The sequence below is a fragment of the Aptenodytes patagonicus genome, chromosome 3 (genome assembly GCF_965638725.1).
Source record: "Aptenodytes patagonicus chromosome 3, bAptPat1.pri.cur, whole genome shotgun sequence".
NCBI classification, from domain to species: domain Eukaryota; kingdom Metazoa; phylum Chordata; class Aves; order Sphenisciformes; family Spheniscidae; genus Aptenodytes; species Aptenodytes patagonicus.
Window position 1 is genome coordinate 52,911,067 of NC_134951.1, and position 26,765 is coordinate 52,937,831.

Consider the following 26,765-nt stretch of genomic DNA (forward strand, 5'->3'; position numbering starts at 1 on the left):
GGCAGCGGCGGCCGATTCGGTGCCGGCAAGCCCCGCCCGCCGGCGGGCCGAGGCCGGCCTCCCCCTTCCCTCCGCCGCCCCCTCCGCGGCAGCCCGCCAGCAGAGCCACAGCAGGCGCGGGGCCGGCTCGCTCCGCGCTGCCTCTCGCCCGCCCGCCCCGCCGCCCCGCCGCGCCGCGCCGCTCCCATGCAGGCCGGCGGCGAGGCAGAAGATGGCTGACTCGCCGGGGCACCCGCGCCCCTGCCCGCCCGCGCCCCCCGCCCGCCCGCCGCCGCCGCCGCGCTCCCCCCGGGCCCTCCGCGGCGCCGCCTGCCACCACTGAGAGCCGCCGCCGCCGCCCCCCCCGCGCCCCTCCCGGCCCCCCCAGAGCACCAGCAGCCATTTCATCTCCACCACCAAGTAGGCGCAAAAAATGGCAGAAATGGAGAAAGAAGGGAGACCTCCCGAAAATAAAAGGAGCAGGAAGCCGGCTCACCCGGTGAAGCGGGAGATCAACGAGGAGATGAAGGTAGGTGCCTGTGATGGGGAAGGGAGCGGGGGTCCCCCCCGCCCCCCCGCCTCCGTGCATGGAAATGAAATAAGAAAGGATCTCTTGTCATTTTTTTTTTTTTGTAGGATGCACTGAATGTGTCTCAACTCCGCCTCCTGGGCTGAAAACAGAGACGAATTCACAGGCTGCAAATCCTGTTCATTGACCAGCTTTGATTTATTTATTTTTTAAAAATAACTCTCCCTCGCTGGGCTTTTAAGCTCCGTGGGTGCCAGTGATGAGCCTTTTTTTTTTTTTTTTTTCCCTTTCTATAGCCACCCCCTCAGGTAGCTGGGAAGCCCTAAAGTTAGGAAAGAAAGGGATCTCTTTTAAACACTGTATTTCTCTCCTTTTTCAGTAGCCAGCTGCAACTGTGTAATTAAATTGTCAAAGTGAAATGTTACGGTCTGAGCCGCGCATCATTCTCGCACTTAAGCGCGGAGACCCCTTTTCGCTCCTTCTCCCTCTCGCCTCCTCCTCTGCTTTACATGCTTCGCTTCGCAGTTCATCACAGCGGCAGAGATGTTGCTGAAAGGTGGCTGTCCGAGGGCTGCTTTTGATGGAAGCGTATTTATCATGCCGAGGGCTGTCCTGCCTGATAGGAAGCGGTGCCAATCTGGCTGTGCTCTGGAGGTAGCGCTTGAGGTGGCCGCTCCAAATGTTAGGATGGCTGCGATCGCACAAAAACGTTATTTCGGGACTTCTTTTATCATTAGGTCTCTGCTCCAGGCTTGACCGGTCCTATTTTTTGCGCCTGTTTTCCATTTCTGTTCCATGTCTGTTTGGTTTACGTCTCTAATTCCCCAAAGTTGGGAACAACGTATTGGGAGACTTCAGCTGAACTTCTTCTTGTTGTTGTTTAGTGCACAGATAAACTGACTAAAACAGCATAGTCTGGTTGTGAGATAAAGCTGCTGACATTTAATTTGAATATGTCATTTATTAAAAGGCTGATTGTAAGTGGGAGGACTGCCTGGAAAATGTCACACATTCACGTAGTATGTATACTATATAGGCGAGTATATAAATATGCATGGTGCCTAGTGAAAATACCTTTGCTTTCCAGAGCATTGATCTCCCCATGTAAAATTAAACGGGAATGCACAATCCCCTCCCCTCTCCCCTCTTTTGCGCTCCACTAATTTCAGCTAGGTGCCCTTTCCTGCCTAAGGCAGGCGTTCTTGCTCCTGCTGCCTGCGTGATGAGCATGTACACAGTTCTGCGTGCACATCAACTGGAAATGCGGACGAGAGTAGTATTAGGGGAACAAACAAAATAAAGCGTCGGTGCATCTCTTCGGAAACAAACCGTACTAGTTTCAAGTCCCGAGGAGCGGTATTATTCTTTGCGAGATATATGGCACTTCCTATTTTCGGAGAGGGCTCTGTACAGGCACCGAAGAGTAAGAGTCCTTGCTCATCGTAATCCCACATAGTTTTGAGGACTGCGGAGGTCTGTAGTATAGGGCATTGGCCCCTTAGAGCATCGCCTAATGCGATCTATATGGATTGCAGCTTTTAAGTTTCATAGGTTCTAGAATTACAAATTAGCTAATTTTAATCAAAACATGTGAAATGTTATCCTGGCTGGATATAAAGGCTGACTGTGCTGGATCCTCTGGGTTTGTTTTGTTTACTTTGGCTGCAGGCACACTCAGCGGTTTGGGAGATAGTTGTTCTTCTACAGTATAACAGATGTTTGTCTGAAAGGGTGAGGAAGAAACAAAAACAACATTGTGTGAAGGAGAAAAATTACACAATTTTAAACTAATGCTTTGGTATTAAGCACTGGTGTTAACCTTCACGTAGAGAGTTTCTCTTTTTTAACCATGGGTAGCTGCTTAAGGTTAGAAACCTCAAGATTTCATCTGACTTAAAAATTAAAGGTGGGTAGAAACGGCATTTTGAACCGATGTGATTTCTGGTCGAGGGTGAGATAGCTGATGGCAGGACCTTTCACAAAACGCACGCCACCTTTCAATGTAAACTATGCTGTATATGCTGTGCTGGGAGACCGCATTTTCAGTAGGACAGTTGGCTGCTATCATCCAAGAAGGGGAAAGAGAGGGGGGAGGAGAAAAAAAAAAGTGGTTTGAATGTTTGACTTGTTGAGAAAGTTAAAATCCTGTGGCGATCATTTACTCTCTCTCTTTACTGGTGAATCAAGATGTCTAGTTGTTCTTCGTAATACAATAATGTAACAAATTGGTTACACTCTGCAAAACGTTTGCAGCGAAATGACAGAGGGAGCATAATGTGCCCTTGTGTAGGTTCATATCTGTAATGTTCAAACAGGCTGACTGTTTCCCTTCATCTGAACTGCTTTCATCTGGACCAGTGTAAAATAAGCTCTGGTAAGTAATCACGGCTGAGCAGAAAGAAAGGAATGTATACAGCAATAGACAGCCTAAGCTGTAAAAACTGTAACCCGAGTATCAGCAGCAGATCAGATATCAAGGCTTTAAGGTAGGGGAAATGAAAGAGATGAAGGGGAGGAAAAGACGAGAGAGGGAATGGAAAAGTCAGCTTGGAAAGTGAAGGAGAAGTAGGAGGGCCCCCTCAGGGAAATTTGGCTCAGGGATTAGGGAATTTTATCATGGTGTACAGTGACCTACTCAGGTTTCAGCCCACGTTGGATCGAATTGCCTCCCTTTGCTAGCAGAAAGAAAAAGGACTGGTGTATATGTGATTTATTTTTTTTTTTCTTCCCCCTTCGGGTAATAAAAAGGCCATTGGTACAAGTGTCTATTTTAAGTACGGCAAATGCAGGGCACTATGAATGAGCGATAAAATTACCTCATCACAGAGACTTCCTTCAAGATTTGCTGTTTGATACAGTCAGATATTTACTCGAGAAGGATCACAACACCGAACTGCTTGGTTTGGTGTCTTCCAACAGTAGTGTCACAGCTCAGTTTTAACATGACTGGGTGGATATTCAGGTTGCTTGCTCCTTCCTTATGCCAGATATTAAGTTACGTTTTTGTTATCGCTAACCTAATGTACATGATCATTGTAACAAATTTTAATTTGATACAATGTTGTGTGCAAAAAGTACATGACCCTGCACAGTTTTCTGATAGATATTACATTTCAGTGAAAAATATATCCAGGAGGAACTGTTTTGTTTCTCTGTGACCTTCACAGACTCTCTTTTTTCTAGTTATTTTTTTCTTTTGTCCCCTTCCTCCTTCAGATGATACTTTCCATTTTTATTTCCAGAGGTGGCATTGTTCACCTCATTCAGTGCAATGCCGTTTCTCACTCGCTGGTGAATAACAGAACACCTAATAGATCCAAAGCTATTGTAATCAGGGAACCCGATACTATTTTAAGACTAAAATATTTTTTACAGTTTAATTGATGAAAGCACTCATCCAGGCCCGGTGGTGGCTTCCCCATCCATCCCTCCTCAGCTTACTTCCATGCCGCTGCCAGGCAGCAGTGCTGCTCAGGAGGAGCAGCGAGGTGCTCCGCAGTGTTGTCAAATGAAGTTACATCCAGTACTGGATTGCACTGGAAGTTCTCCTGAACAAACAAGACAACATATCTGCGTGTCTCCGTCAGTTGAAAGGCGAGCAATTAATTTGCGCTGTAATTTCACAGGGCTGCTCCAAGTGCCCAAGGAGTTTACCATCTATAAATATTCTCAATAAATAATTTGTATCTAAAACTGGGCTTCGTTCCTGATGCCTAGAGCTTAAGACAGCCCCATCTGTTATAGTTCAATAGTAAACTCATCAGAAGATCTTTCAGTTTAGTGTTTTAATATTTGCCGTTTGGCATTTAAAAGTACTACTGTCAGAAGGAGGAAGGCGGTGAAGCAGGCGTAGCAGCGCTGCGCCTGGAGCGAGCCATATCGCTCGGAGTGCTCAGAAGATTCCAAGGAAACTCCTCCCTTCTCTCCTGAAAAGCAAAAAATGTCTTTGGGAAAGTGGAAAAGCAGACAGACTTTATCAATTGTACTATTTCAGGAGACCAAGGTGGAGGGTTTTTTTTGCGGAGTCTGCGTGGAAGGAGTTTTGCGGGATGGCTGCAAAAGGGAGTTGCGTTTTCTGCACAGGGAGCCTCACCTGCCTGTGCACTGCAGAAACAGTGCTTCCCCAAACAAAGCGAGTGTTACAGAACCAAACGTGTACGTGGGAGGACAAAGGAAATTAAAGCATCAAGAAATTTTGCTTTCTGATAGCATAAAGGTCTAACCATAAAATTCAATATGGCGACAACATAAATAAGCAAAGAAAGTGAGGGCCGGTAAAAAAAAATCCCCATGTTCGTATTGTGACTATAGAAACATTTTTATTTCCTCGGTGCAGTGAAAGTGAAAAGTGAATTTGTGGGGCTCTGCACCGAGTGGGTTATGCAGGCAAGGAAATGGAATAGAGCCACTCTGCTTCCTCCCAGATCTGAAATAAACATTCAGCAGTAAAACCTAGAAGAAAATGAGTCTGACAGACTCATTCTCCCCTGCGTTTCCTGCCTCCATGTTTGCCAGGCCTCATTTGGTGAAGCCAGGCCTTGCCCCCTGTGAATAAGGTTCATAGAGAAGGAAAGGCAAGAGGTCCAAGATGGAAGGAGAAGCGTGGCTTAGCTTCAGAATGTATTAATTAGCGAAGATTTGGGAAAATGATGCATTGCAATGTAAAAAATCAAGCTGTAGGTGTACTGTTACAATGAAATTAATCCTAAAGTGGGAATAAATGTGATTATATTTTTACTGCCTAGCGTATAAGTCAGTCTCACAAAGGAGAGAAACCACAGTCTGGCGAGTCAACACGCTCTTCTTCATCTTTCCCATGAATAGGAAGCAAATTCAAGTCAAAATACCAACGAGCATAATAGTTAGCTATCCTGGCTCTTCCAGGAGGGAGGATATTTCTGTATGGTACAAGAATAGAGAAATCATACAGTTAAAACATGCAAATTACATTGCCCTGCAGTGGTGATAAGTGGTTTGGGACCTAGCAGGGGGCAAAAAAAGAATTGCCGTCTGTTAGGAAGGGAGGGCTTTGGTGGTGGTGTGTGACTGGGGCCACTGGAGCATTTTTGGGCCGGTTTCTTTGGCAGGGATGAGCTGGTTGTGCTGCAGCTGTAGCGAATGCCCTGGCAGTTAGGCAGCTGTGATGGTGCGCTGGCAGCTAGAGGAGCGCAGGAGCTTTGGCTCCAGTGGGATGTTAACTGACTGCCTGGGTGCGCTGGCAGCTGAAGAGGTTATTGGTGTTTCCACCGCAGCCTCGGGAGCCTGGCTGCTTGGTGCATGCACAAGAGGCCGAGCGTGGCATGGCGGTGTGAGCACAGAGGATGCAGGGCAGGATTTCTGTGCTTGTCTTCTCAGCTCTGACGCTGGCCCACGCTGTGCGCGGCACCGGGGCTCGGTCTCTTGGTTTCCCTGCAGGGGACTGAGCGTTGCCTCCCCGGCAGGGCGAAGTTAGCTTCCGTGCTGTAATTTTGCAATGAAATCCACGGACCCCTGCAGGGCTCCCTTTGGGTTCAGTGGGATTTGCTCTGGGCTCAAGGGTCCCAGCTTAGCAGTGTGATTGCTGACTTTTATTGATGGTGGGCAAGGTTTTCCCTGGCACGCTGGTCTTTCACATCATCCCAGCCCTCTGGCAGGGCTGTAGGGTTGGGGTGGCAGCCTCCATCCTGCAGACCCTCCACATCCTTTTGGGGAATGAGTCTGAAAGTAGGCGTGGACTAGCTCAGTGCCTCTGCTGTCCTGTTCCTGTAAAAGCTTGGAATTGCAGCTCCTTGCTCATCCTCCATCTGGTCGTCCACACTTGTCTTCACATCTCCTTCTCCCTGAGCTTTGGCGGGTCCGTCATCTCTCAGTTCAGCTGGTTCCTGTCTAGCCTGCTTCATCACTGCTGCTTCTGCTGTCCTGCTTCAACCTCGGGTCCCACATTCTTGCTTTTCTCAAGCACCATTGTTACAGTCATCACCCTTCTTTTCACTAAGCCTTTGAAGCTTGTACATCTTTCAGTGAGGTTCTGCTGTGCAGGTACAGGTTGTGTATTAATTGGCTTGCTTCCTTTCCTTAACTTCATCAAGAACTAGGCTTTTTTGCCTCTTTTTTTTTTTTCCCCTGCATTCACACAGAGAAAAATTGTCTCATCTCATCTCATCATTTGTGTTTTGACTATTGCCACCACACTGGTCTTTACAAATCCCATCTTCTTACTGTATCTTGAATCCACGTAGATTGGGCCTACCATTGAAATGGAAGAAGGGAGAGTACATGGAAACAATGAAATAATAGTGGTCAGCTTCAGGGCGGTGGCTTCAACAAGGACATGACCTGTGTGACCATCATCTCGACTGACAGGATGTTAGACATTGCTGCAAACGGGTAGTGTAGTCAGGAGTCTGAGGGAAGGTGATGTCGTAGTTCTGTGGATGCCCATCTATGCGAGAGAGCTAGTGTGGAAGAAAACATTTCTCAGCTTTGACTACCAGCTTGCTAAGGATGGGATCATCCTCTTGGTTTGCTATGTATAAAGTGCTGTGTAATGAAGCCCTGGCTGTTAGCCACTGAGAGAATAGTATTAAGAGTGATCAGCATGATTGTAATAGGTAAGATAAATTATGAAGGAGGATGGCTTAATTTTTTTTTTTATCCAAGCATCCTTGTTGAGAAATCACGGTGTTAAAAAGGTGCTTACTTTTGTTGCTGCTAATATGCAACTTCATTGTACTCTCATTGAAGTTAGTAGGAAAGACCCCAGAGATTTTTTTGTTTTGTTTTGTTTTTAAGAGTCAAGTCTCTATGATGGGTAATTTCAAAATCAAATGTATTTTTTGTCATTACGAGTGTTCATTTTTGTGCGTCACTTATCGTGGATAGTAATAATGAGACTTGAAAGGTACTTAAACTTTGTGCCATTACAAACCCAACCATCACTTTGACTAGATTCTGAAGGGACATATACATGTATGAATTTTCAGGAAAAAATAAACATATTTACAGCCTTGCTTACATATTCCTTGACAAGTAATTAGAAATTACTCATTGCCTGAGTTGATCAACAGTGCAAATAAAACACAAAGCATCCACAGGAGGCAAATTTAGAGCTACTCAATTAATTTGGTTGCATGGGGTTTAAGTCAGGAAGACTTTGTCAATTGGTCGCTATCTTTCTAGATTAGTCTCTAGGGCTGTGTCTCCATAGTTGAAATTTAGCAAAGCAAGGGAAGCTGGCAGAGCTTGCCTTCGGGCCTCCATGGACCCCTTGAGGTCATTCGGGGTGAGCTGCGGTGGCGAGGTTTCACTCCGCGTCTCCAGGTCATTTCGTTGTTGGATTCCCATGGGTTAGAGACAGGGTTAGTGCATTGGGACTTTCAGGGCTGAGAGAGAAGTTTCCTAAAAAGCTAAAAAACAAACAAACAAAAACCTTTAGAAAAATTTCCCGTTTTTGCTAGTATTTAAAACACTCACAACACTGCATCATTCAAATGAGAGTTTAAATATATATTTTAGAAATGAGTGTAGGTGTTAGCCACCTTACGCTGCATCGTACTCGTTGTTGCAAACTATAGTAGTGACATAGTTCAGATGTAATGGGCTGTCGCACTTACAATGCTGACACTAGAGGTAGAGGTGGAATGATGCTATGTTTTCCGGCAATTTACAGCTGCACAGGACAGCCACGGAATCGAGACTTCCAGCGGGAGGTCAAGTGAAAATGAAAGGAGGGAAAAAGAAAAGGAAATTGATGCTCCAGGGGTCTGCTGTGGGTTTTTGTTTTGGTTTTTCTTTTCCCGAAATGTGTGTTTGTAGCACAATTGCACGGATGATACTCCTGGAAGAGTACAAATTGCTCGTGTTTATTGCTTATAGCTGCTTTACAGCGCTCCTTGAGTGACAGGAACACCTATGCAATCTGGTGTGATGAATGAGCCAGGAGCAGTGCAGCGCTCTGACGTTCTGGGGCAGAGTGCCTGCTGTAGCTTTGAATTCGGAAGCAATTATCATCTGATTAATTTTATTTATTTATTTAAATGACTGGAGAATTGCTGTGTTCTATCATTAGACTTGCTCCCACTCAAAAATTAAGCTGGAGCAGTTACTAGACAAAATCTAGCAACCTGCAAATTTGACACGTACCATTTGTTTTGAATTGGTGTCATATTCTCTTTATTCCTTTGCTGGTAGCCAGAGTCCCGGGAGACGGTACTTATCAGGAGCATTATTTTAGATGTCAAGGTCTTACAGGAAAATGAAGTTTGGAATTTGTTTTAAAAGAGTGATAATAAAAAAGTGCAGAGACCAAATAGAGAGGCTTTGTGTGTGGCTTTTTCGCTTCATTTTCTAGTTGTCATACTACTTTAAACTGATCTTTGCCATTGCAATAATTCATTAGCCGGTTTCCTTTGGTAGTTTCCTAAACCCGTAAGCTGTAGAGCTGCATGGCACTATTTGGTTTCAGAAAGCTTTGTTGCCTGGCTGCAGATTTCTTAACTTACTCCACTAAATCTCCTGGCCCAGTAATGAGCATTTTCTACAGAAATATTTTTGCCACATGACCTAGAGGACGTGTTTTTAATAGAATTTGAGAGTTATGACAGTCATGTTCCATATTTTGCATTTCCATACAAACATAAAATGTAACCACACGGCTGCTTGGAAATCGGTTTGAAAATAAATACGGCAAAACTGAGAAAGGTTTTCTTAAACAAATGTAAGAGATGTTTGTATGAAACGTTACAGTAAAATGCTTTCATGGTGAAGAGTTTTTAAGTGGTTTGACTATGCAAGGGCTTCTGGCTCTGAGGAAGAACGTCTTTGCTGTGATTTTATTTGATTTGGTTCATGGGCACCTCAAGGAACTGTAATTGTGTCAGTGACCTGCTGCAGCTGAAAAGACTGTAGTGCAGTAAGATTGATTAACTGCTGGTTGAAAAAAATCCTGGTTTTCTGTTATTCTCTTGCTGCAGTCTTAAATATTTTATGGCAACGCAGACAAGTTTGTGTGACGAATGTATGTTAAAATATTTCTGACATTGAATGCCAGAGCAAAAGTCATAAATAACTCTCCTTTTCATTTTCTTTAAATTACAGACGTATGAGTCTCTGTCATAATTACATGTGCCAGTTGGAGATTTAAATGCGTTACACTTTATGCACTTGACTTATGAAACGAACATTAGTCTTTGAGGAGGTGGGCCAAACCTGACACTTCCTCGTGTAGCACAGATACGGTTCGATTTATGCAGTCCTCCCTTCCTTCCAAATGGTTATTGATTACATAAATAAGTAGGTAATTTTTCTCTTTCAGAACTTTGCAGAAAACACTATGAATGAGCTCCTTGGCTGGTATGGTTATGATAAGGTTGAATTGAAAGATGGAGAAGATATTGAATTCAGGAACTACTCGGCAGACGGGGAAAGCCGCCAGCACATTTCTGTTCTCAAAGGTAATGAGACTTCATGTTTCTGTGTTCATCCAGAGAAGGATTAATATCTCAACCTGTCTGAATTGGCGTGGATTGGGAAGCGTGTTCTGCTGCCTGCTTCGTGGTTGGTTTACATAAAAATATCGGAGAGTGCCTTCTAGTACGAGGAAGCCGGTAGAGTACGAGGAAAATCACTTAACAAAATCACTGTTAGTAGGCACTTACTAATGTATCTTCACAAATAACACCTTTTGTGAGTCAGTTGAAAGTCATGTACCTGTGGTACCAATAAAGTGCTGGATCTTCGTGATTCAAAATGTGAAGGATGGGATCCAGCCTGTTTGTTCAGCCGTTCAGCTGCTGCCTTCTGACTCCTCAGTCGCAGGGGATGGGTAAGGACTTGTCATCAGGGTGAAGAGAAGAGTAGGAAATTGCTGCATCTTGACTTATCCAGCGAGAGTTCCTCAAGGGTGAGGTAAAGAGAGGAAATTGCAGCAGCTTTTATGCTCTTGGACTGCCACTTTTCACTGCGTTTGTGGCCAGCAGTGTTTGGGTTTTCTTTCTGACGGCCAGCAGCAGCACTGTATTCAGTGGCTGTTGCAATGAGTACTGATACCAGAGAGAGCAGCTCTGAAGGGAGAGATGGCTAGAAAAAAGGTGGAAAAATTAGAGGTAAGGTGAAACAACCTAATCGTGTTAAAATTGAATGTTTGCAGCTTGTTAGTTCCATAGTGACATTAGTGATTGCTATTTTTCATTGAAAATGCAATGTCATTAAGCCATCTTTGAAGAAACTTGTTCCTGTGTAGTAATGTGATTCATTTATTTATGTTTTAATAAATAGATCTTTCATGGAATGATTTGTGGCTCCAGTCTATGCCTGATGAAATTTGTGACATACTTTTTTTATAGACACATGATACAAATCATATGTTTGATGTACCAAACAAAGATGTCCAATACCTGTGCCAGGTAGAAATTTTTGGTGTGTGCAGTCTATGGGAGGGAAAAAAGTGTGTTTCTTTTTCTGAGAGATGGGAGGAGAGGGAATAATAAGAATTAAGTCCTGCCCCATAGCTTACTGAGGTGCATTAGAGAAATTCCTACAAATAAGAATCCTGAGGTGATTTGGGATTAAAGAATTAGAATAATAACTGTCATCATTTCATGCACACTTTGCTGTAATTTCAATATTTTGTTCCTTTCTTTAAATCCTTTCCACTACTCATATTATTGATAAAGAATTAGGAATTCTTTTATTTTTCAGTTTATGCTTCTTGCATTGGTGAAGTTGCAGTACACTCGGTGTGATCACCGTGCAAACAGTAGAAGTAAAGGGCAGGAATAGGGTGTCATTGATTAAATCAGGCGTACTAAGGGTATGCGTGAAAAAATAATCCTGCCTTTTGGAAAAAAAAGTGTGAGTTTGATTTAAAAAAATGGAGCATTTCTGAAGAATACTGGAAAGTCTCCATTTTTTAAATGGGAAAATATCTGGGTTTTTTTGTGCACTCTTCTTGTATTAGGGTAAGCAATTTAATGAACAGATTGGTGAAAGTATGTAGGGGCATTTAAGAAATATATTTGTCATACTGTACAATGTGTTCTTTGTGTTTTACAGAAAATTCTTTGCCAAAACCAAAATTACCTGAGGACAGTGTTATTTCACCGTACAATATAAACCCAAGCTACCCAGGGCTTGCCACAGGAAATGGACTTTCAGACTCACCAGCAGGGTCGAAGGATCACGGGAATGTACCAATTATTGTCCCATTAATTCCACCACCTTTCATAAAGCCACCAGCAGGTAAATCCTAATGAACATTTAAAAATGGTTACCGTCATTGACGGTAACGTCCTGAGATTGCTAGATCATGACGTCTTAGTAAGAGGGCTGATTTCAAAATGTTTAAAAACCAGTCGCAGGGAACTTTAAAACAGAGTGGGAGAGTGACTTTATTTGTTAGTATTCTTGAGAAACTTCTGCAAATGTAATGACAACAGACTTGTGCTGCTTGTGACACTCTGCGTGCTGGATTATACTCTCAGCACTTCAACAACATCTGCTTTTAGAAAAAAAAAAAAAAGATTTTGTTCTGATGAATAAAGCCTTTAAATAAATTAATGGAAGATGATTAAATTAAAAATAGGCTCCACAAAGGAAACAGCAAAAGAGAAAGCCATCAAATCAATATCATGTCTTTATATCAGGTTAACAAGCTCATCCTGGGAAAACTGTCTCTTGATTCTCATTGAAATCCCTGACCGTTGTCTCTTGAGGGTTTAATATGATCATGACTCTACCCAGGAGACTGCACTGAGATGTTTTACATTTTCATTAGATTTTTATCAGGAGTGATTTTATAACATGCCATTCCGCAGAGTTTGCATGAAAAATGATTTATTCCACACTGCATGCTGCTTACCATAATCTGTGAAAGTAACTCTTAGGGCTACACCAGGGTGATTAATTGCTGTGTTATTGTTTACTGCTGTACAGGGTGTGATAATTGGTGAATTTAGATAGGAGCAGGCTCAGTCCTGCTTCCATGGATGTCCCTGGCTGTCGTTCTGGGTGCTCTTGGGTGACCGAGGCACTGAGGAGTACAGGGTGACCTGCAATACCTACCCAAGAACGGTAGCTCTCCGCACACAGGGAGGCAGCTTGGCTAAAGAGTCCCCACCAGGTGTGAGGACGCTTCTGCAGAGGCAGAACAGCTTGTAGGATCAGGTCCCAGGTGTTAGATGGTCACCTCTGCCCTTCGTTGCATTGACTAAAGGTAACTCTAAAACACCGATCGGTCCAAGAAAGTGTTTGCCTGTTGACAGGCATGTGATAGACTACAGTTGTCCCTCCCAAATTATTTTTATGCCATTGAGTTTTATCTTTAAAGAAATATACTAATATGCTATGAATAATTTTCAAATGTTACTCAATATGCATTCCCTGCCAAAGACTTTTCATCTATTTTATACGATATTTGCTAATTACCAAAGCTATTTGGGCCCATTCCTGCAGCCTTTACACAGCTAAAGATCTCAGGCCATATGGGCTGGATCCTCAGCTGTTGTTGATTTGGCCCTAAAGCTTTAATCAAGGGCTTGTACCATTCCAAGCAATTTTCTCCTCCAATCTGAGTCATGAATGAATCCAGAATGCTGAATTTGTGGTACGTGAACACAAGGCTATAACATGCATTGTGCAAACTGCCACAGTTGCTGGATTTTTATGACATCAAGCAAGCAGGAGGAGATGGAACTATGAAGTAGAAAAACAAATTACTGCAACAGTAGTTAAGTGGATTACAGGGGAACCTTGGCCAAGTCAATTGCCTTCTGTTCTTTGCCCGTCCACCTACCACGTGTGATCCCATGTTCAAATGTACCGCTAAGGGTAACGTGCAGAGAAGGCTTTTCATAAGTATTTTCCAACTTTAGGTTTTTAATTCATTAGTTCATAATGACTATTGTTGTTTTACTTGCATAGGGGATATGAACGCGTAATCTCTGCCTCCTCTGACTTTATCCCATGATCAGTAATGAGTGCTAGATTACCATGACTTCTGAGCAGATGATCATATTTATCTCACTTTTGTTTTAGAGAGCAAAGTTTGGGAGGACCGGAGTGGGAGGAGAACCACAACCTTTGTGGGATTTGCAGTAAGCATCAGTAGTAATTGTTTTGTTTTATCTTAGGGCGTAGGTGCCCTAGTCATGATCACCCCAAAGAGCCTGGCAAGACACAACTGGTGAATACAAGTAGAAAAGGGAGTACAAAGGAGCCAGGAGAGCCAGCGTGCGAGGCAGTGGTCTTGGCACTGCACTTTGACACCGTTTTGTGGGCACTACATCAAAGCAGAAAACTTCAGAGTGATATAAAGCCAGACAAGAGTAACTCTGGGGATGTTTTCTCGGAGCCCCTCACAAGCACAGGCGACAACTTTGGAAACAGCATAAAGGTGCTTCTTTGAGTTGAGCAGGCAAATGAAAAAGACTCACATCATTAATTGCTAAAGCTGAAAGTCACCATTTTCAACGTGGGGGAGAGACAGGCTATGACTGACCTGCCACAAGAACAGAAGCAGCTTACATTTGTTCAAGTTAATACATGAAGAAAGGGGACAGGAGGGAGAGGCAGAAAGAGCCCAAGAGAAAGCTTCAAGGTTAAAACGCTGGGCAGAGAAAGGGATCTTTACAGCACATTTTGAATGGACGAGCGTAGGGCAAGGTTACATTACAGGCCAGAGAGAAAACCAGGTAGTGATGCACTGTAGTGACTGAGGTGCTGAGAATCGGGATGAGTCCAGACTTTGTGGATGGATGGGGAAAGCTTTTTATTGTACAGGAGAATAATCTACAAGATTTAAATATAGCTCAAAAGAGAGTGCCCACAGATGGAAATGATATCTAAATCATGAACCTGAAGGACAGGAAAGACGATGGTGTGGTCCACCGTTATTGAGCAAATAATACGGAGTGAGCACTCAGGGAGAAATTATTAAGACTTTAATTCTTGCCGTATTGATCTTGAACTGAAGGGTCAGCACCAGTAAAGAAGTGTCAGAGAGACAGGCTGAGGTATTCATTTGGACAGGAGAGCAATGGTCTGGAGAGGATAAGCAGATCCAAGAAATAGTCACAATGAATTATTAGTTGAATAATTTTTGCAGGTAAGATTCTATACAGATAAGAGGGAGAAGAGAAAGAGCAGAGCACGGGGGATGCTCACAGAAGCCTGAAGGGAGAAATAGGAAGGATACTCTGCAGGGTGCACTGATGTAGCAATTGCAGAGGTAGAAAAAGCACTGGGGGAAGACAGAGACAGGAAGCCAAGGGAAACAGGATTTCCAGGGAGGCAGGTATGATTCTTGGTATCAGAAACAGCTACCAGCTCGAGAAGGAGGAGGGAGTACTGATCCTGAACTATGTCTAGGAAGCAGTCATTGAGGATTTCAGCAGATTAGGTCTTCCTTGAGTGTGCTGGAAAACTTTGAACAGTGCCCTATCTGCATTCATATTTTGTACGAACAAGCTAAAACCCTGAACAGTTAACAAAATGACCTTTTCCCCCCTCATGCTTATTTTACAGTAAAGTGTTTTTTTTCTTTTGAAAACCAAATAATTTTGAGCAGTCTGACTACAATTTTATCACCAAGCTGTTCAGCTTTCTGTTTTAGTCAAATGAAATATTAGGTAAAACTTTGCGTATACAATCCTGGAAAACATTAGACTGCTACCTGACCAAATATAAACAGCTCCAGTAAAGGCACTCTCTCCTTGCTGTACCCCAGAATTACACCTGAAAAAGGCTGAGTTAAACGCATGGTCCCGATGTGGTGCACTGACTGTCTACAGACTCTGGTTACGGCATGTCAGTGGAGGATATAAATCCAGTCACGGGAAGCCTCCACAAGAAGGAAGCCAGTTACTCAGATCGGGAGACTATTTGCAAGAGCACTCTGCTGATCTGCACCACCAGGCAGACGGACCACACTCAGGCAGTGCCCAAATCAAACGGGACTTTATAAGTCAACATCAGCCGTCTGACCTGCATCTGGAAGCAAATAAGAAGTCAGTGCAGCCTCCAGAGAGTTGGTGTAATAGTCTCCTTGTGGCTGATAACCATCCTTCTTGCCCAGCAGGCTGGTAGCTACGTTTAGTGCCGGCAGCAGATTCTGAGTGAATCTGGGTTAGTCTCAAGTACAACCCATTGCAACAAACTGATACTGAGATTAGTTCTGCTTGGTGTTAGAAGATTCTTATTTTCTACACAGCAATGTAAAGAAAGTATTTTTTTCAATTAAAAAATTACATAGAAATGGCAAGGAACAGAAGTGCAATAGCCAGGAACGCTCTAGAAATAAAAATCCCACCACAGTTGTGCAGGGTATATGGCCGTAGTATGCAGCATGCAAACATCCTAGCTGTTATTCTGCTGCCCTTAGTGATAGAGTAAATCTGAGAGGGCACTTAGGGTGACTCTGCCCTTTCGCTCAGACAAGTTTGGACGGCTGTTGTTACATGGGATGAAGGAAGGCTAAAATCAAGACGAGTCATGGAAGAATGCAAAAAATTCTTTCAATGCAGGCGGGAACATGCTGCCTCCTTCCCCTGGCACCTGCTGGAGGCTACGGTGTCTCAGTTTCCCCATTTTTTTAACAGTGCTCTTTGGTTTACTTTCTCTTGTGATCCCCATGGCAGTGCCTCGGAAGGGGAGGTACAACTGCTGCTTGGTCTAGCCTTTGAGCATGGGTGTCGGCAAAACCCTTCCCTTTCCTGCCTCCTTCTGCGTACAAGCGATGCACAGAGCGCGTCTGCTTAGAACGCATCCCAAACAAGAACCGGCTCTCTGCCATGCTGCACTGCGAGGGGAGGTCACGGTCAAGGGACACGGTGGAAGGGGAGATGGAGAGGATGATACCGTGCAGTTGACTGAGCTTTCCACAGGGGAAAGTAGTACAAGGGAATAATAATGCTCCCTCCCAGGGTTTTCACAAGATAATGAGTACATTTGGGAAAGGGAAGGGGATTTAAATCCTCCAACCCGCAGATCAGTGTCTCTACATAATGTTTGGTTCAGTGATTTCCAAATGATAATGATTGGGGTTGTACCAAAAGTTATCAGAAACGTGAAAGGGAAGGAGGAATGGGCTGGAGGAACTGTATCTGGTAAGGCAAAATGTCTTAAAGGAGGAGCAGAAGCATTTCCAGTGCCGACTACCCTGTAAAATAGGCCTGTGACCAAAGTTGGCAAGGAAATGTCATATACAAATACTGAAGCGAGTAATTAGGTATTTTATAGAAAGGAATGAGTGATTTTCTGTGTTATAGCTTGACATAACTTTAGAATTAAAGTTTACAGGATTTTTTGGTAAATATAAATGCACATGAGTAACTTGGTGCAACACGTGGGATTAAGCAGAGTCCCTGCCCTACGAACACTCTGCAACTGCCCGCTGTAACCTCTCTCAATATTTAAATTGTATTGGAGGAATCTGCAAGCATAAAAGATGTTTTAAATGGTAGTTAGCAGGGCAGCAAAAATGAATTCCAAGATCATCTGTCTAAATTCACCGAGGAATTGGTTCTATGACTGCATTACCAAGAAGTCTGATTCCAGGCAGAGCCCAGTGGCAGTTTGCTTTAAATAAAGACCATATTATCAGATCTAATTAAGTCTATATATTGAGGAGACTTTCATTTTACTACGCTCTGGATCCTGCTTCAGTATTTCCCGAATCTTATTCTGGTTACTGAACAGCATTACAATTTCTCTAACTGCAGGTTTAGCTCTCTAATAAAGACCACCGCAGCAAATCCTATAGTCACTACTCTTCAAATTCTTTCTCTTGTTTTCAGTTTGAAACATCATCTAATTTACACTGATCGTAGGGTTATTAGTGCCTGGGTTTTAAAATGCCAATGGTTGCCAGGATGCCTGCTCCATCTAGCCCGCTGTTGATGTCTTTTTGCTCTCTGTGGAGGGCCAAGTGTTTCCTTTGTGCTAAAAAGAAAATCACAAAGTCCACATATGCGCTTTAATAGCATATATTCAAAATACACAGGGAGTTGCCCCCCCATTAGCTGAAATAGGTGCTTTTTTGTTTGCATGTTGAAAAACTGCCTAAATGCCAGCTTTTATTTGTGTGGTGCGTTCAGTCCTTACTGAACTATGCATGAGAATGTGCCTCAACTCATGCATAGAAAACGTAGGCAAGCCGTGGTTCCCCAAAATGATTTTTTAAAAGGAGCTGGGACACTTTGCTTTATTGGCAGAGTAGTGAGGTTCAAGAGACTGGTCCTTAAAAGGAAACGCATTGTAGAGCCCCTGAGGTATTTCCATAGCAGCAAGCTTTCTATTGTCAGCCCTATTTTTTAATCTTCTTCTCGTAATTACTTTTTCCAAGGTACTCTTTGTACCTTAAGTTTCTCACACACCCCACGTATTTAGAGGATCAGCACTTAAGTGCTATCACAAGGGGATGTGCAGCAATGTCTCAGGAGTTTTGTTTGTTCATTTTTTAGTTTGAGATTCATCAGATAAAGCATCTCGGATATAAGAAAGATGACTGTAATGGTGCTTCTGCCTTGCTTGGGATCATCAACCTCAGGAACTGCTTTGGGATGAAAAATCTGTATACATACTACTTGGTTTTCTTCAATGGCAAGCTGGGGTTTCAGGAGCGCCAGGCGGGTAACTCAGAATTAACCACTCTGAAATCCTGGCAGGTCCCAGTGGAAACAGTGAGCCTTTATTGATAATGCTGCAGATGCTAGAGTCAAGTTAAGATCTAATGTCTTTAAAAACAAAGTTTTGCAGCTTTTCATTAGAAAGTAGTATTGAAAGCAGCTAAAATATGTAAAGATGTGTGCCAGTGGATTGAGCGCAGTTCCCAGCATGGGGTAAAAGGGCTATTTTAGCTCCCCCCAAAAAACCTTACCATCCAAACTGCCTGTGTGAGGGGGTGGGATGCAGCAAAGAGAAAAAGAGAGGAAAACAGAAGAAAGCGGTAGTGGGGACACATGGTTTCTGATAGCTATGGTGGAAGGAAACTCATGCCAGGAAGAGATGGGCAGTGGGGAGACACCAAGGAGGGATGGGGTGCCAAAATATTTTCTGTATCAGATTGCAGATACAACCACAGCCAAGGTACAGGTTTCACATAGGCTCACTCAGTCCAGGGGACTACCCTTTGAGATCTCAATCCCAAACCCTGTGCCCTCCTGGTCTTCCTTCTGCACAACAGGACTTCTTCAGTACTGCGGTTGGGCACCTTCAGGAGTGATATTTTCTTCTTGACAGAGGAGTTGAGTATCTCCTGCTGAATTTCTTGCAAGGAAATGTGGAAAGTAAGGTTTTGGAGTACCTGCCCATGGATCATCATAATCTGCAGGATTAGAGCTGTAGCTGCATTTAGTTTCACCCAAATTCTTGAAACTGGAGTTAAAATTGAAAATACGTATCAGTTAGTTCAAAATGGTATTAGTAGAATGTTGCAGCCTAAAAGTTAGTAAACTGATCAGGATTTAACTCCAGAACTGTAGGGATTTTAGGATCATCCTGCTAAATACTGTAGGTCATGCTGGTTTGGTTAGATAAAGGGACAGAGCTGTACATGATGGATTTACTCTATTGTACTCGTTGCCTTCCTTCTCTTCCCCCCACCTCTCCAAGTTATGGCTCCATGAAGATCGATTAGTGTAAACTGCTGCTCATTGGGTTTAAAAGGAACAATTTTCTGCAGCTCTTTCACACTGGTTTGAAAGGAAAAAAAAAAAACCCAAACATTCTGCTTAATTAAGACCTAAAGAGGCGGTGCAAACTTTTGATGATTAATTGAAGCATGCTTTAGACTGATGCATATTTAGTTATTATAATGTGATAATTTTATCTTGTTATACAAACTACTCCCTTTGGGAACATGATTTAACACTGCAAACACTCCGTGTTTATTGCATTGTTCATTATGAAAAATACATGGGCTAAAAACCACAAGGAGATGTATCTGAACAGTATCTGTGTGGGGGGTGCAGGGAGTAATTCTTCCACCTGTAATGACACAACCCAGGGGCAGAAAAACACAGTATTGGAACTCCCACAATAGCTCTCCCTATGAAGAGTTGAGAACTCAGAAAAGCAGAGGCTGGAAATTCAGATCTTGTACTGTATGTGGAAGGAATATGTCTTTCTATTACCTGGTGTAATTATAGAAGACAGCGGTACGGATGGTCTGCTGAAAACTCTCGTTACTATTCAGTTGCCTCTGTGCCAACTCCTCTTTGTCTCACCTGTATGAGTGCCCATGCTACCTGTCAATAAGCGTGACAGATCTGAGAACGTGCGAAGCACATTGCAAGAGCAGGTCATAAAGTTGCAAGCCCAGATGGAGGAAAAAATACAGTTGTTAAAAAATATTTTCTTTCACTTCAAAATGATCTGTACCAGGACTTGTAAATGTTATTTTCATACTTTACAAACGTGTGTCAGCCTAGCTATGTGAGCCCTGAAAGTGATGGTGAATGATCTTCATCAGAAGAGCTGCTCCAGCGAGAGCTCACATGATGGACATAGGCATGCTGTCAGGATGAGCTCATGTTACTCAAGCGGATATGCTAAGCTAGACTACCAGCGAAAGTTTGTCTGTGAGCAAAGGAGAACATTGCCAATGTAGTATACTGATGTAATTATTGTGGAGAAGCTTTCTTAGTGCAGACCTAATCAGAAAAAGATTATTCATAAAGATTCAAGACAGAGAAGCAGTCTCAAACTATTGGATTTGAAATTCCCCGCTTCCCTGTGTTCTCGTCGCAGCAGGTTCTTCTTGCTGAGTGCTCTAGGGACAAGGATTTGATACATTTTCCTGAAAGAAGGGCAAGAGTCTGGTAAAGTGATTTTTAAAGAATATGGCCTTAGGAAACAAAGGTCTGTGAAAAAGTGAGAGGAATTTTATCTTCAATGGAAGATATGAATTTCTGGTTTCAGATTATTCCAGTTTGTGTTCAGCAAAAGACAGAAATTAAATCACGAGAGTGGCTTTTCTTATTTCACGCAGTCTTAATGTTTTGAGTTTAAGTTATTGCTTCCCACTTCTGTGGACTGTAATGGTAGAAATACATGGACTATTACTTTTCAGTTAATGTTGCAGTCCTCTTTTTCGGTCGCTAAGCTTAATACACTGTAACGAAACATCCTTATTAGTTATTTTCACAACATCTGCTCAGACCTCTACTGCAACCAGCATCGAGAATGAAAGCACACGATCAGGTTTGGACCTTTATCGTTGTCCCCAGCTGTCATCCGCACCCATAGGCCATAGGGCATGGTTCTGTACCTATCCCAGGTACCAAGAATGGGTCCTTTTCTCTGCCATTCTTAGCTTCACTTGAAGCTGAAAGAAAGGATTTGATTTTAGAGCCAGTCTTCTTCCCACTGGACTGCACAGGGCTCTTGTTGATGGTCCACAGGGAATTAGTCATGTGATACTGGATGTTTTCTTTTTTCACCTGATGAACTGCATTATGAGAAGTTAGAGTTGCATCAAAAATTGACTTGGGCAAACCTACACCTGAGGGAGCAAAGATGACTCAAAAAGTGGCATATTAGTGTACTGTTACAGAAGGCGCATCCTCCGAACCCCATTCTGAGGTGCTGCTGTTTCCTGGCTGCTTTACGTGGCCATAGTCAGCTAATCCTTTTGTAGCAGTGTTCCTGAGTCTATTAAATGGAACAGGCATCTAGTTTTATTATTACTGTTACTATTAAAAGGATTATATTGTATGTGACCATTCTTTGATGACTGGGCGAGAAGGGAGTACAAGAGAGAAATAATTGAAGTTCTTTGTATTTAGGCAGATTCTTTCCCTCCCTTTCTCCCTTCCTTCTGTCAGAATTATGAACATTTTGATTAATACTGATGATGCCTCCTGGATATCAGCTGTCTCTTCCTGGAAGTGCAGACAGTGGCTGGAAGTAGTAGTTTGTAGACCATTTTCTGCTGTTTTATTGACTGTCAGATCCATGGAGCACAAGTGAAGCAATGCTGCTTCAAAGTGTTCCCCGTGAGGTGGTGGTGAAGTTCTGCTGGTCAGGGCATGGGAAGAAAACAACTTGACAGAGTAGGTGCCTCTCCTCTCCCTCTCCTCTCCCTCTCCTCTCCCTCTCCTCTCCTCTCCTCTCCTCTCCTTCTCCTCTCCCTCTCCTCTCCCTCTCCTCTCCCTCTCCTCTCCCTCTCCTCTCCCTCTCCTCTCCCTCTCCTCTCCTCTCCTCTTTGGCAGAAGGAGGTGGACTGTCCTGCATAACCTCCTGCAGAAAAGTGTGTAATGTGGCTTTTCCATGTAAGCAGCTGTTGCTGATGCTGGGATGCTGTGTAATTGAAAATGGACAATTGTGTGGTCTTTCTGATCACCCATGGGAGACAGTTCGTGAGTGTCAGTGTACAGGAGGTGAATGATAGCTGAGGTGCTTCCCCTGTGAAGTCACGCATGAAAGCCCCTGAGAATCCCAGCGGTGGAACTCTGTGCTTCTCCTTAGAAACTGTGCCCCAGATGAGCCAACCTGCTTCAAAAAGAGCTACCCCAGCACCTATTTTGCCAGTGAACTCTCTTTCACCTCTGTAATTTTCTTTTTTCATTTATGACAGTTACTCTCACCATAAATGAAGGCTATTAGAAACGTATCACTGGTAGTTCTTCTATTTTCCAGAGATAAAATACTTCTTATCAGTAGGAGAATATATGTTTCTGTTATCTGAAACAAGAGGTTGCTGTCTGCTTCCTTTGGTTCACAGGATCTTCTGTTGTCCTGATACATTCAAAGGGGCAAGTTCAGTCTGTAAGGAATTGGTTTATTATGGTGCAAAAGTAGCTGAATCAGGACACCTTTGTAAACGCTTAGTACTTCAAATGGCTCAGGATAAAAATGAGGGGAAGAGCTCTTGGGCTGTGCTGGAGTAGTTAGCATCCCGGCCAAGACTGGTCCGGAGAGAAAGCTGTGACGGCACCGTGCCACACCACTGTAACAGCACCCTGCGCTGCTGTGTGCCTGGCTGAGATTGCAACCAGCTCAAGGGCAGGCTTCTTGACCCTATAGATGGCTAGTGATAATTTTGGCCGAATTGTTTTGATTTCCCTTGATGTTCAGTATATGAAAGCATTTATAGTATTGGCAAATCCCACTCTAAAGGGTAAGTGATAAAATACATTAAACGCAAATCTGTGTTATAACTTAGCCTTAAATATAGGTTTAAAGGTAGACAGTCTGATTAAAACTAAAAGGTCAATATTTTACATTGTACAATTTTATTTGTAGCTATAAATCATAACACAATTTGTGGAAGGAAAAAAGTTATTAAACTGGCAATATTTATTCCGTTAAGGTGAATAAAATGCAGCACGTAGTTCTGAGTTATGATAGCCGGGGAAAGGAGCCAAATCACTCTGCTAAAAATTAGTTTGCCAATAATTTTACAGAACGATGACAGCGTAGCTTCAAAAACAAATCCTTTATAGGGAAATGGGATGGCTGCATGACAGACTCTCTGAGCTATGAATTCTCCACAGCTCATGGACCAGGAACTGCTTTAACAATTAGTCTTCGGGGATTTTTTTTTTTCCCCCCCCAGAATTTAGACAATGGCTTCTGTCTGCAACTGAAAGGTCACGCTGTATCATAGACTGGACATAAGAACTGAAGAATTCTGAGTTTTAAGTCAGAAAGATTCCTGCTAACTCACTGACTTGATCTGTTTAGGAGGCTTAACTATTCACTGCCCCTGTCTGTGAAGCTGGGGTGGGAATCGTGACCACACAAGGATATCGCTAGCACTTTAGTAATAAGCCCTGGGTTTTTTTTACATGGCAGAAGGCATACATGCCACATTCGTAACACACATTAGAGAAGAGCTCGAAAGAGGCTGGGAACTCTGCCTGAATTAAAATTTGGCCGATGAGCATAATGACTGGAAAGTTACCCGGCAGACTTTACCACAGTGCTACATCTTCCTTCTTGCTCGAGTCTGTGTTTCTGTGACTGATACGTTCGCACGAAAGCTCCCCGTTTTGTACGCTAGTCATGATTTCGAAACAACACGGAAAAGGGGTATTTCATGTTCCTTCTTATTTAGAAGAGGGCTCTTGTTAGAGACCTGCCTTGGTGCAGTACCTTCCGGGTGTGTTTTATCACCAGCTTGCTGAGCAGAACATCTCAGGGGCTCGCTACAACAGACTGTAAGTAACAAGAACAAAGCAGCAATACTCATTAAGCCTTTAGTCTTGGTTACTCATTTAATAAAGAGTTGTGCACTCTTAAACATGCTAAAATGTTCTCGAGATTTCCAGAGCTTTTCAGCAATGCACCATTTTTTAAGCTAATAATCTTTTCCAGCCATCTTAGAAGCTTTGCCAATCTGCCGAGCCTGGCTGGCACAGGTCACTGGCTGCCTGAGGACGAAGCTGGTGATCACAGGCATGCACAGTTCTGCTCTCAGACAGTGAGGAAGTTAGAAATAAGATGAGCCGGTGCTGGTTGTATCTAAGAGTAAGTGTGCAGATGTCTGAGGAAGGTGTTTGCATCTCATGTAAACATTGTTCTTATATTTTTGTTGTAGAAGATGATGTGTCAAATGTACAAATAATGTGTGCCTGGTGCCAGAAAGTTGGAATCAAGCGCTATTCCCTGAGTATGGGAAGTGAAGTGAAATGCTTCTGCAGCGAGAAGTGCTTTGCAGCTTGCCGAAGAGCATATTTCAAGAGAAACAAGGTAAGAGAAATAAGGAAAGATGTAACCTACATAGACATAGCTTTAATCAGGCCCAGCCTGGGTCTCATTTAGCATCTAACAGAAGCTCTTTTCTTTTTGTTTTCTCTGTTTCACCTAGTCCCTCCGCTTTCCATCTGTATTGTCTGTTGGACTGTCGGCCCTTTACTAACCTCGTTTCTTTCAGTTTCCTTCAGCTCAATGCTTGGGTTTTGTGAGAGTCAGGGAATTTAAATACTAATAAGCATTAACATAAGAGTCCCAATTTGGCCTTAGAGTCTCAGGATACTTGCTACATATACACAACTAAGAGGAGGTATCATGGAAATAGAGTAGAGGAGGGTTGCGTATGACAGCGTCACTAAGTCCCATGGCGTTGGGATCATGGCCAGTGGGTAAATGCTTTTAGGGCCTAAGCCTGGGTCCTATCACGATAGTGGGCATCTTCCCACTGCTGCTAGTGAGCTCTAGTTTCATTCTTTTAAAGCGTATCATTACTAATAAATTATCATTGCTGCAAAATTCAGACCCTATACAGTTTTTGGGTTGGGGTAAGCAATGTTAGAACATCTAGAGTAGCGTGAAAACCCCTCCTACTCAATTTAAATTTAAGTCTGTCTAAAATTAGAATGCAATCCTAATATTGAATGTCTACAAAAATTGCTGTAATCACTGAAGTACAGTGCCTGAAAATGCCCTCTAGGTTACTTCAGCAGCTGTTTTTCTGCAGCAGAATGTGCAATATGTCATTTAAAGAAAAGTAATGAAGGAATACTCCAGCATTTTTAGTTGTTGAAAAAGTAGCTGTGTCCTTTTGGTGCTTAATAGTGTGAGTCTTTGGGTAGCCTTTATTGTCTTAGAAATGTTTATTATTCATAAAACCCTTTACATTTTGGTTTTCTAAATGATGCCATTTTCCCTCATGCCTCAGAACGTTCAAAGCCTGTCAAGTTCAAACTGAATTCAGGTCTCTAAATCTGGTCTTTTACATCTGTGGTAATAACAAATAAGTACATACGGATCCTAGATTGAAGATGTGATGTTATAGCAAACTACCCTCCTTTATAAATTTGGGTCACATCATCCTGCCAAAAAAAAAAAAAAAAAAAAGAAAAAAAAGGAAAAAAAATGCCTGAAGAATTAGGTTGCAAAAATCAGTAGAGTGGAATTTTAGTGGCAGTCTTGGAGAATCAAGCTCATAATGTCTACTGGAGCAGACAGGCAAGTTAAAGTCACGTGAGTCTTCTGTGAAGAGTGGTGTTTACATCCTTTTTAACTAGAAGAAGTGTAGAGGAGGGAAATACATGCTCCTTGGATGCTCCTCATTTGAAAATAAGTTCCTGTGGATGTGTGCGTATGTGCACACATGCACGTTTATGCACATGCGGTTCAATGTGCCTTACAATGTGTAAGACACTCCGGGGTGACAGGATCCAGATCACCGTCAGCTGATGCTCCCATGACTTTCAGTCACAAATTTACATGGGTAAGATAGTTCATAGTAATGGAGGCATTGTCAGTGATCCTAGCTAGGTGGTCCTGTGTGTCCAGCAGTGATGAGTGCCAGATAATTTGGGAAGCCTTGGGGACGCAGATGAAAGAACAACCAGTTCATGGTGGATTCTCTTTCATCTACAGCTTAGAACCTGAAATGGGAGGTTTAGATCCCTTACTAAATGAAAATAAATACATGTTAGCATAATGCATAGGTGTACTTCAACCTTCTACTAACCCATGAGTAGTAGGATTCAGTAATAGTTTATGGCCACGAATTCAGTCAGTCAGGCAATATATGAAAAGTTCCCTTTTACCTGACTTACAATTTACTACCCGTGTGCTTTGTTGGAGGCCTCCTCATCCTTGTATTATGAGAAAGGATGAATTAGAGCATCTCACTCCCCCTGGTTCCCTTTCTTACACCTCTGTTAACTTCTTCTGGAAGCTAAAAGATGCTGAGTATTTCCATCCAGAACGCTCTCTGTATTCATTATTTTGTATATATCTAAATAACAATAGATGTTCCTAATCTTGTTGTATACCATCATATCCCAGTGAAATGTCCTATTCTTCACTAAAGAGGTTGCAAATTAACAAAATGTCATATGGGAGGACTTGGCAAAACGTGGTGAGATAACATATAATTGATAACATGTTGGTTGCTGCATTGGCTCTGCTTCAAAGCTAAGCCAGTGAGTCAAATTTTCTTCCTCTTTGCACCTGTGGAATCTGGAATTGCAGAGGATCTGACCCAGCAGGGGAAATCTGGAGCTGCCCTATGCATGTGCGTTTATGGCATTAGATGATCAGGGGACAGAGTATTTAGGAAATGCTGCCGTTAAATTGAGACAGGTACAGTAGAATTCAGCAGACCCTCATGCTTCTTGTTTTGCACTTCACCTGTTAGTAATAGAGCGGAGTCTTGAGGAACAAGATCAAAGGAACAAGGCTGCAATAGTTTCAGATATAACCGCTGACCTTTAATCTGTTACTACTAGTCCAACAGCGTACCTGTCTTCTCCATGAGTCTAATGCTTATTTATGTATTTGAGAAGTTATGCCACTCTACACTTTCTCGTTTTTCAAACAGAGGAGT

The 26,765-nt window shown here is 42.9% G+C and overlaps 1 protein-coding gene across 2 annotated transcripts in view; it reads left to right on the forward strand.

Moving 5' to 3' along the window:
• The first annotated feature begins 350 nt into the window (after positions 1-350).
• The window catches only part of SOBP (sine oculis binding protein homolog), a 118,255-nt gene continuing 91,840 nt past the window's right edge, over positions 351-26,765 (forward strand). For both annotated transcript variants that reach the window (XM_076333334.1, XM_076333335.1), the window contains exons 1-4: positions 351-508; positions 9,801-9,939; positions 11,540-11,725; positions 24,024-24,175. In XM_076333334.1, the coding sequence (XP_076189449.1) occupies positions 413-508; positions 9,801-9,939; positions 11,540-11,725; positions 24,024-24,175 (573 nt within the window). In that variant the 5' untranslated portion in view covers positions 351-412. The remainder of the gene's footprint in view (positions 509-9,800; positions 9,940-11,539; positions 11,726-24,023; positions 24,176-26,765) is intronic.